General features: G+C 34.7%; 1 protein-coding gene across 1 annotated transcript; it reads left to right on the top strand.

Annotated features, from left to right (window-relative positions):
* The first annotated feature begins 201 nt into the window (after positions 1-201).
* On the top strand, positions 202-10133 carry LOC117325768 (vacuolar protein sorting-associated protein 28 homolog). The gene is made up of 9 exons (XM_033882217.1): positions 202-361; positions 1231-1259; positions 1795-1832; positions 3389-3478; positions 3718-3823; positions 4332-4433; positions 4745-4798; positions 5481-5572; positions 6238-10133. Exons 1-9 carry the CDS (start codon positions 331-333, stop codon positions 6356-6358), a joined length of 663 nt encoding a protein of 220 aa, XP_033738108.1. The 5' UTR covers positions 202-330; the 3' UTR covers positions 6359-10133.
* The last annotated feature ends 1665 nt before the right edge of the window (positions 10134-11798 follow it).

The raw sequence follows: 11798 nt of genomic DNA, 5'->3' as shown, positions 1-11798 counted from the left end.
TAATTGAACTAGATGCGGAACGAATACATTAAATTTGTTTTAAATGCTAACTAAATATTATCTATCCTACGCAGTTAAGTATATATTATTTTATGTGTGGATAATATATAAGTAAGAAACAGCTTAACGGTACAATAGTTGTTTTACCTAAATTTTGTTTCGCTTTATTTTATTTCATTTTTAATAACCATTCGATCTATTCCCGGAAGTGATTCATAATGGAAAGGTAGTGATGACTGTCAAAGCAGTTATGATGGAGAAATTTGATTAGTTATTACTGATGTGTGTGTTTGACTGAGACTGAAGTGCCATAACGGACTAAAATTGAGCATGTTTTCTCAAGTACCACAAGCAAGTCCAGGTATACTGTGTGTCAATTAAATAGGACAGAACCAAACAGCTGATTTGAAAGCTCACTCAGTCTCTTTTGCTGTTTTACTATGACTGATCATCAGTACAATGTAGCCAATAGTATGAAATGTTAAACAAAACACATATTGTTTTTGATAAGTTTTTGTGATTGATAAGTATTTTTTTTCTAAATATAGTTTGAAATATCCAAGCAGATTTCACAAAATTCAATGTCAGTGAGTTTTGTTTTAAAGTGACTTTCACAAAATTAAATCACATTACTGTCATCAATTCAACTGAATATATTTCTATAAGGTCAGAATGTTGAACATGTAAGACACTGCGTGTTAAATATGATTAAACCTTAGGCGATGTTTACAAAGTGTACATATGGTAATAAGATTTACACAACACAAAGTACATTTACATTCACATACTGCTTTCAATATATTATTAGGGTTCAAATGCATCTTTCTTTTATATACATATGATGGTATATATGAATCAAAGTTTTATTCACATGTGTTCCATGATGCTTAATCAAAATGAAATTCTCAATCAGTTTCTACTACATTCTATCCTCAAAAAAGCAATCACTAATCTATGTAATTTCAAGCTATTAAGTACCGTACTTCAATCAGAACAACCACAATATCATGGTAATAAAAACAGATGGGACACATATTTTTCTTTTTGTAATTGAAAGGCTACCAAATTTTGTAATGTCTTAGAAAGCTTGACATGATAACACTAACTGAATAACCATAGATTAATACAAAAGTAATTGTATATACCTTTGGTAATAATAAATTGTATATGGATAGCTCTATACCAGTTTCAATGTCATGACAACTCATAATGTTATCTTTTTTTTTGCAGTGCAACCTAATAATCCTGCATTGTATGAGGTAAATAGTTAATCAATATTGAATGATTCTTTAAGAAATTTGTGAAAGTCAGAATAACTGACTTGTTCATTTCATGTTCACACAATAATACTAGTTCGAATAAGTCTTAAAGAAAGCTGGAGCATTTTATTAGAAGGTTATATAATTAGCATTTAATGTGATCAGGATGGATACATATGACTGACTTTCAGTTTGATTTTACTCTGTATTTATTTGAGCTCGAGGTAGCCATAGCATAAGTTAGTGGCACAACACCTTGATCCATCATCAAGTTCAATTACTTGTTGTTAGATGTACATTTATAGGAACATAACAAGGTATTTAACGACAGTGTTCCTTTTTCATCTGTGATTTTCTGTTGTCTGCAGGAATAACATAAAACCTTGCAGAATAAGGAAATGCTTCATGAATGAAGTAAAACCAGCAATTAAATTGCTGTATTCTAATGTCATATATGATATACACTTGTACAATGTATGTATGATCAAAATGATTACTAATATAGTCTTTCAATGGTCCATATTTCATTTTGTAGGAAGTGAAATTATACAGAACATCAAGAGAGAGGGCTAAGTAAGTATATCAAATTGTTAGATATTTATTATCCTACAGTCTAGAAACTACTAAATATATATACATGAATGTATATTTATACCGTATTTGACCTAATAAGGGCGCCCCTACCTTTTTTCAAGGAAATAAATCTTTGACTGAGTGTCAAAACGGTGTTCAAAAGTCATAATTCGTGTGAAAAGTTTTGCTACTTTATGTGTTCAATTTTCTTCAGCAAATTAAGTAACTGGAAGTTTTCGCCACATTTTGTCTATTCCTACAGATGACATGTCAGTGCAAAGAGCACCCGAAACTAAACACACATACAAATAATAACTTACCATCTTTATTTGAAGATAAAGTAAAAGACTTCATTCTTGTTGATAAATACTGTTTGTTCAGAACAGAAAGCTAGTAAAAGACATTGTAAATCAATTATTAGGTCAAAGAAAACGATGTCTGATATGATCTGGGAAATCACCTGTGTCTATAAATAGAACACAAAAGAGTTCCATTTGAACATAAATGGTAGAACACACATTCTCTGGTCTAAAGATCAGCTGGCATGGTTTACAAGTTTACAGGAATATTCAAGTGATGTTTAACCTTGACATATGATAATGAATAGATATCTTCATTTGGAATATTTTTATGACTGAATATTTTACCGTTTCGACAGCCTTGGGTATTCTGCTACAAGGTATAGTCTGTTTCATAAAACTTCAGAATAACTGATCTTAATAAGGACGCCCCCACTGTCAATTACCTGCGCCCTTATTAGGTCAAATACGGTACTTATATTATAGCACACAGGCTTTTCTCCAGAGCAAGTGTCACTGTACATGCTTGCATTGTGATCCTTCTTATGACACCCATATACCTAACCATGACATTAAAAATGTACACACCTGTGTACATAACTATGACATTATAAAGGTACACACCCTTGTACCTAACCGTGACATTATAAGATATACACCCTTGTACCTAACCATGGCATTATAAAGGTTCAAACCTTTGTACCAAACCATGACATTATAAAGGTTCAAACCTTTGTACCAAACCATGACATTATAAAGGTACACAGTTCAAAAATGTGTACCAAACTATGACATTAAAGGTACAAACCTGTGTGCATAACCATGACATTATAAAGGTACACACGGGTACCAGTGTACCTAACCATGACATTATAAAGGTACACACCCATGTACCTAACCATGACATTATAAAGGTACACACATGTGTACCTAACCATGACATTCTAAAGGTACACACACATGTACCTAACCATGACATTATAAAGGTACACACCCATGTACCTAACCTTGACATTCTAAAGGTTCACACCTGTGTACCTAACCATGACATTCTAAAGGTACACACACATGTACCTAACCATGACATTATAAATTTTAAAGGGTCAAACCTTTGTACCAAACCCTGACATTATAAAGGTACACAGTTAAAAAATGTGTACCAAACCATGACATTAAAGGTATACACCTGTGTACCTAACCATGACAATATAAAGTAAAGAACAGTGTAATCTATATAATATGTTTTCTGAATTACAGATATGACAACATGGCTGATCTGTACGCGGTGATAAACACACTGCAGAGTTTGGAGAAGGCTTACATTAAAGACGCTGTACAGCCGAGGGAGTAAGTAGGATCTGATCTCTACATTCATTATCTTTGATTTACACTTTCATTTGGTCAGACTCATTCCTTGGTTGTATTCTCATTCACTTCAACACAGTACATCCACGGGCTGAATGAATTGATAATGTTCATACAATCTAATTCCATAGTTTGAGTATAAAGAACTTACACAATGTGCTGACACATAATTACCTGGGTTACAATTGATACACCTGTATTTACCAATGGTTTAATGACAGGTACACAGGAGCTTGCTCCAAACTGTTGGTGCAGTACAAGGCTGCCTTTAAACAAGTCCAGAGTGATGAGTTCCCAAATGTGGAAACCTTCATGAAAAAATTCAGAGTAAGTTTTCAGACAAATTGACTATTTAATATTTCTTTTAACAGTGTAAGCTTTTGATCATAATTCAATACAGATTTGTTATAAATATCTCTTATATCTCTGGTTTTATTATAACACGTACCTCAGGTCACTTTGAAATAAAGTTGGTATATTAATTCACAAAATTGTCATGGAATATAAAGCACAAAACATGTAATAGCATATCTCAAAAATTCCATCCCTTGTACTGTTGTTAAATTTTATACGTGAGAGGGTGGAGTGTGGCATTCAGAAATCTGAGTTATATGTGTTCTTTTCATTTAGTTTGTGTGAAGTTTGAGGAGTGACATACTTTGTACAAAAGATCTTTTTCCCTATAACACATAGCTGAACTAGTGAAGCTCTCCTGTACATGCATAACTTTCTGTTTGCGTGACTTGATGTGGAAGATTATAATAAGTGGCCTATATAATTTATAAAGGTTTATAGAGGCCAGTATTACATGTATATAATATTTGTCCTTTTCAAGTTGGACTGTCCAGCAGCATTAGAGAGGATTAAGGATGACCGTCCAATCACAATAAAGGATGATAAGGGAAACACTAGTAAATGTATAGCAGACATTGTATCGGTAAGTGATTAACTGTAAGTGTGTAGTGTGCTTCCTCTGGGGTTCAAACCTGAAACCCCTGGCTTGCTAGTCCACTACTTACCAATCCAGTTTGTAAACCCTTATCATGAAGCTAATGGCGACCATATCACTGTATATACAACTAAATCCAAATGTACAATATTCTCAACGTGGACGTCCCACTAGCTTGGTATGCAGTGCTGTATTTAACATTCAAAGCATTTTCTCTCCCAGTTTATCCTTAATCCCAGTGGCTAATTGTACATATCGCCATGGTAATAACTGTTGACTGTGTGCATGTTTATTTACAGTTATTCATCACAGTTATGGACAAACTTCGATTGGAGATCAGAGCTATGGATGAGGTATGTTTGGTTATTATGTAGATTCAGACGTTACCTAAAGTCCAATTTATTTTCTTCATCAGATATTATTTCATTTTGCTCTTATTTGACAAACAGAGTATCGAGAATGGAAATTTTGTTGCATGTCAATATACATACTATGACTCCATATAAATTTACACCAAAATATTGGTATTGTCAGATTTGATAGGAAAATGCATGTAGAATAATACCATCCTTAGGGCATCCAGTAGACCCTTGAGAGTATGATTTTTGACTCCCCAAAATGAGGTCCAACTCTTGAGATATAAGGGACATGTCTGTTTGACATATGTTTTGACCCTTCATGATCAGATTTCTGAGAAATAGTCATTTGACTTCTGAAAGTGCTAAAAATCCAGGGTCAACTGGATGCCCTGATCCTGTTTATTATGGTATGTATTGTTTCCATATTAGGTCACTGCAAATGTTATTGAGTAAGAAAATGAAAACTAAAGATTTAATACAACTGCAACAAGATCAGGGTGAGGTGCTTCATGTTATTGCTGGTCTACCAGTTTTCCCTGAACAGAGGGCTTCATCAGATCACCGAGACATGTAAATCTTGCTCCAAATTACTAAAAATGTGGGCAACCACACCCTATAGTAATTGTCAAAAGTAGCCACAAAATGTTATCATCAGAATCAATGTTGTCTGATTTAGATCCAGCCAGATCTGAAGGAATTGATGGAGACAATGAGCAGACTAAGCATTGTGTCCTCAGAATTCGAAGGCAAAGTCAAAGTAAAGACTTGGTAAGTCGTTGTTTAAATCTGCAATTTATCGACTTATTTATTTGTTTCACACATCTATTCTGTCTATTTTTAATTATTTAGAATATGTAAAATATTGACAACAATTCATTTCAATATACATGAAAAGAAAGTAGAGACTGGTGTTTCATATAGAAATCAAACACTTGGAGGTCCTTATAGGGTGTTTAACTTCCATTTAGTACAAAGAAGAAAAGGCCATACAATAGTACAGGCTTATTTATCACTTTAAACTAAATCTGTACTGAAAAGGATCAAAATGATAAAGTTTGTCTGTTGCATGTAAGATATGAGTGCCTCAGTAGCCGTGATAATTGAAATGTACACCCACAATTGACTGCTGACAGCGTGAGCTTCAGACCACTCCCTAAAACATGGGTTTGAGATGCACTGGCAGGAGGGGTGATGTCTTTTGGATGTTGGTTTCCTTGTGTATTTTCCTCCAACCTCCAAAACAACATTTATTTTTACTAAACAGTGTCGTAATAAAAACTCTACATTGCTCACATTGATCGTTGACCTTTTAAATGACATTAAATAAGTGATTTTTCTTTCATTTTTTCAGATTGTGTCACAAATGATTTCATTTGTGGTATAAAACTCTTTAAGTTTTTAGTGTCAAATTGTGTTTTTTCTTACTGTGATAGGTTGGACACATTTAATGGGATGTCTGCCTCAGAGGAGTTGGATGACAGTCAGGTGCGACAGATGTTGTTCGATTTAGACAGTGCTTATAATGCATTTAACAGGCTACTACACGACCACTAGGCTGCTGTAACAACCCACTATCACCTACAAGTCTGTGGCATGTACAGTGTATCAGAGGCCGTGACAGGTTGTGGGGGATGTGTTGGGACTATAATGACAAATAACAACTTGAGGTACTATCACAAAAAGTCTTTCACTTTGTGTTACAATACAACACGAAATTTGTTTTTAAACAACTTCAAAGACATTTCTGTTTTTGTTATAACTACAGAAACTGGAGACCATATTTACTTAAACTTGCTATCCAAAGCTTTGTTGTAAGAATTTTATTACATTGTCATATACAATGTTAGTCTTAGTTACAGACACTTTGATTTAAATAAAAGGTTATGATTATAAAAAGAAAGAAACCATATGTATATAATGTAAACCATCAACCTTTAGTTATATAAATCACAGACCTTTGGTTATGGTACTCACTGTGACACAGTTACTGTGACACAGACCTATGGTTATGGTACTCAGTGTGACACAGACGTTTGGTTGGGGAACTCACTGTGACACGGTTACTGTGACACAGACCTATGGTTATGATACTCACTGTGACACAGACCTATGGTTATGATACTCACTGTGACACAGACCTTTGGTTATGGTACTCACAGTGACACAGACCTTTGGTTATGGTACTCACTGTGACACAGGCCTTTGGTTATGGTACTCACTGTGACACAGACCTTTGGTTATGGTACTCACTGTGACACAGACCTTTGGTTATGATACTCACTGTGACACAGACCTTTGGTTATGATACTCACTGTGACACAGACCTTTGGTTATGATACTCGATGTGACACAGACCTTTGGTTATGATACTCACTGTGACACTGACCTTTGGTTATTATACTCACTGTGACACTGACCTTTGGTTATGATACTCACTGTGACACAGACCTTTGGTTATGATACTCGATGTGACACAGACCTTTGGTTATGGTACTCAGTGTGACACAGACCTTTGGTTATGGTACTCAGTGTGACACAGACCTTTGGTTATGATACTCGATGTGACACAGACCTTTGGTTATGATACTCACTGTGACACTGACCTTTGGTTATGGTACTCACTGTGACACAGACCTTTGGTTATGATACTCACTGTGACACAGACCTTTGGTTATGGTACTCACTGTGACACAGGCCTTTGGTTATGGTACTCACTGTGACACAGACCTTTGGTTATGGTACTCACTGTGACACAGACCTTTGGTTATGGTACTCACTGTGACACAGACCTTTGGTTATGATACTCACTGTGACACAGACCTTTGGTTATGGTACTCACTGTGACACAGACCTTTGGTTATGGTACTCACTGTGACACAGACCTTTGGTTATGATACTCACTGTGACACTGACCTTTGGTTATGGTACTCACTGTGACACAGGCCTTTGGTTATGGTACTCACTGTGACACAGACCTTTGGTTATGGTACTCACTGTGACACAGACCTTTGGTTATGGTACTCACTGTGACACAGACCTTTGGTTATGGTACTCACTGTGACACAGACCTTTGGTTATGGTACTCACTGTGACACAGGCCTTTGGTTATGGTACTCACTGTGACACAGGCCTTTGGTTATGGTACTCACTGTGATGTGGTTACTGGTACTACTGTTTACTGACTGCCGAGAACTAAAAATCTTCCATGATTGAAGGATCACTTCTTGATATCGTTTCATAATGAATCATATTTAACTGAGTTCTTGTGTGTTTTCTAAGTGATCTTAGCTGTATTGTTACTATGTAACCATGATGGTATATGTTAATATATATATTTCCAGTTTGACCTTCCAGTGAATGTACTGTAATCCTATATAAGACTGCTTTACTGAGCAAAATTGACCATAATGTAAGCCTGTGTGACCGACTGAGATAATATATATGACCAAGATAGCCCTATGGCCACAGTCACCTTTGACCTTGACTTTTCTCTTGAAAATACTGCTATGCTGTATGACCTTGTCATTAATTACTGTAACTGTGCAACATTGACTTAACTGTTACGCTGTATGACTAATACTTGACTGTAAACCTTTGTGATCTTGACTTGGCTCCGTGTGTGACCTTGGCATGGTTGTAACCCTATGAGACCTTGACAGAATTGTAACCAAACTTTTGTGACCTTTACAAGACTGTAACCCTTCATGACCTTTACAAGACTGTAACCCTTCTTGACCTTGACGTGACTGTAACCCCCTTTTGGCCTTTAAAGATCTGGAGAGACAACAGTTAAGGATACTCTGGAATACCTGGATATAAATTACACACGAAGCCAGAACTTCTACTCTGTCCTGTCTATTAGTATTTTAACTTCCAACTTGTTGACTGCAGGTAGGAACAAACAAATGAAATAAAAATGTCCTGTATGTTGTCTGTGTCATCTGAATACATGGTGGTTTAGGGTTTTATTAATACTTAGGTTGAATGCATATCGCTAATATCCCAATGTAATGCATAGGATACATGATTTTGAATGTAAATAATACCACCAATCTGTAACTGAAATGACAAAGGATGTGTACAATATTGTTGTAGTCTAGTTTCCTTTGTTCCAGATTTCCCAGAAATATTAGTGTCCACTATGAGATATTTTTGACAGGGTATGAGTTGTGAGAAGCGAGTGTTTGACTGATGGGTGATTGTGGTATTTGTAATGCATATTCCTTAAAGATTATTTGTTTATTGATGTATTCAAAATGAAGTAAATATTTTAAAACTTGTGAATAGATAGGCTGACAGGGAAAGATGTTTAAATCCTTGATGTGTGCAAGCCAGGGCTTATCTAGTTTGCTGTACTAAATTGCATTCTCTGTAAAATGTCAAATTCAATTATTTTTTCAGATACAACTTAGCCTGTTATTGAAGTCATTTGAGTAATTATAATGTAATTAGTTTTCCATTGGTCCCCAGATGTGTATTGTGCCCACTTATGCATTTTGCCATGACAAGTCATTTCTGTAAAAGAATTCTGATTAGGTATTTACCATATATACTATAGATAAGGATGGATTAAATCTACTGGAGGTGTTACCTGGGGTTTATTCAAATATGAACTTATTTCTTTAAAAGTTTGAGCATCATTACATTTTATGTGAAACTGTAACCCTTTTAACACCTATTGAATGAGTAATAATGTCCCCTTACTTTCCATCGGTGACAAAGTTCTATTTAGCAATATGTATCTGTTACAAGTATTCAAGAAAAAAGTCACATGTTTCATGCTTATATTAATAAAAATAACCTCATTTATGTATTTATTTATTCAACTCACGAAAGTTAATCAAGAAAAACAGTTTTATCAGTTTTTTGTTTGTTTTACAATGACATTCTGTTAATCATTACATTGTGGAGAGTGGTATCCAGGGCATCCAGTTGACCCTTGGTTTTTAGCATTCAGAAGTCAAATCACTATTTTTCAGAAACATGAAGGGTCAAGACACCTGTAAAATAGACATGTCTCTTCATAAGGAAGATTGAGTCAAAAACATACTCTCAAGGGTCTACTGAATGCCCTGGGTACTGTAATTAGCCAAGTTTTGCACTCAATAATGATTTCATAGATACATAAACGATTGTTGAGTTTTTTTTTTCTGCCAATGCCTAGTCCTAGTCACAAAAGGTAACATGCTTGTTATAAAACTTGAGTTACTAGTGTATCATTTGGTTTTATATCCTGATAAAAATTATTTTAATTACCTGTACACTTTCTTGTGATCAGTTTTTGTTTGGTAAGTATACAGAGATGTAAATAAAAACTATTGTATCTGTTTCCGAGTTTTTTTTTTCTCATTGAGGGGTTAATTATTTTACAGAACATTTGATCTGAAGCTGAAACCAAATTTACATTATCAAATAATTGTATCATTTTAGTTGTAAATGACAGTACAGGATTTGACCTGGAAAGATACATGTACAAGACTTTCAGATGGAGATGTCCCGTCATGCTGATATAATTTGAATAGCAGTTTTGTGATGGATAGTGGAATTACATCGGACATTAATCCCCTCACTCTTGTGTAATATAATTACACAGGCTGTGTTGGTGAATCCCAATGACTAAGAGTTGTCTGAAATGATGAGAAAATAACATGGACAAGATATGAAGGTGACTTTCAGTCTAATTTCACCTGTGCTCTTGACCTGATCAAAGTGACATGCCACACCATCTGGGATGTTGTACATGTATGTCAAGTTTCAGTTGGGTGTCTGTAATGATACATAAGTCTTGCCAGGAACAAGGTGACATTTGACAAGGTCAGAATCAAACAAAAAGTGACCTATTGGGGCAAAGATCAAGGTCAAAGTTGGTATTTTGTAACTGGTACATACAATGTACTTTGTAATGACATTTTAAATTACAGAAGTGCTTAGGAATTAAACAAATAGTCAACTGACCAAAGGTCAATGTCATTGGATGAAAGGTCAAGGTCAATTTATATATTTCCTAGCTTGATGATTTGGGAGATGTCCTTAATTCAGGCATACAGTGTTCTCTTGATTCAGTGTTTTATCCAAATATTGTAACCTTGAGTTCAGGGAGACACGGATAAGCGTGCTATGTAATCTTTCGTTTTGATTAGAGTGGTCGGGTGGTGATGGAATAACACACTCGCCTTTCACGTAGGTAAACAGGTTTTGATTTCACAATCAGACATGAAAAGGTAGTGGTCACCTGCTGAACAGCTGGGATTTCCATTGGATATTCCAGTTTGCAGTAGGATCTCGACGAGTGATGGGCTTTCATCCAGGCTAACAAGTGATTATCAGTAATGTAAACTTATAAAACTTTATATTTTATATTACACTGTAATCTTTAATCACTCAAAACTCATCATGTATCATATTGTAATGGATTACTTCTACTTGGGATGATATGCTTGATTGATTAATGAAACTAGCAAACTTTCTGGTATTGTTGAATGTCTTTATAAAACCTTTTTTGTATTGAAGAACACCATTTTGCGATATTTCTAATATTCAAGGTTGTCTTTTTGAAAATTTTCTGGTGTTTTTTGACGTCTTTAGAATTCATTTTTAGTGATGAAGACATCTTTATAAAATCTTTCTGACAGCAATTACCGTGGCTGTTAATAGGATGTTAAACAAAATAAACCTAAACCTTATAAAATCTGTTGATACACATCACATTTGAAAGAAGTTTCATTGAAATGGAAACATCTCTGGTGAAAGGTAAATGTTATACATTCAATCATACTATATATATGTTGTACTCATGAAATCAAAACAATGTTCTGGTTTAGTTTAAGGTAAGTTTCTTTATTCTCAGACTTCTCTGGTGTATTGTTTTAAATTAACATTATTAAAGCACCATTAGCTTTTGAAACCAGTATTATAAATCACAATGTTATGACATACATCTAGAATAAATGTCATTATTACAGTTAATTAGTGGCATTATATTAGCACTAAGGAA

The sequence above is a fragment of the Pecten maximus genome, chromosome 4, assembly GCF_902652985.1.
Source record: "Pecten maximus chromosome 4, xPecMax1.1, whole genome shotgun sequence".
Classification (NCBI taxonomy): domain Eukaryota; kingdom Metazoa; phylum Mollusca; class Bivalvia; order Pectinida; family Pectinidae; genus Pecten; species Pecten maximus.
The sequence above is the reverse complement of the archived record's forward strand: the minus strand, read 5'-3'. Positions and strand labels throughout refer to the sequence as shown.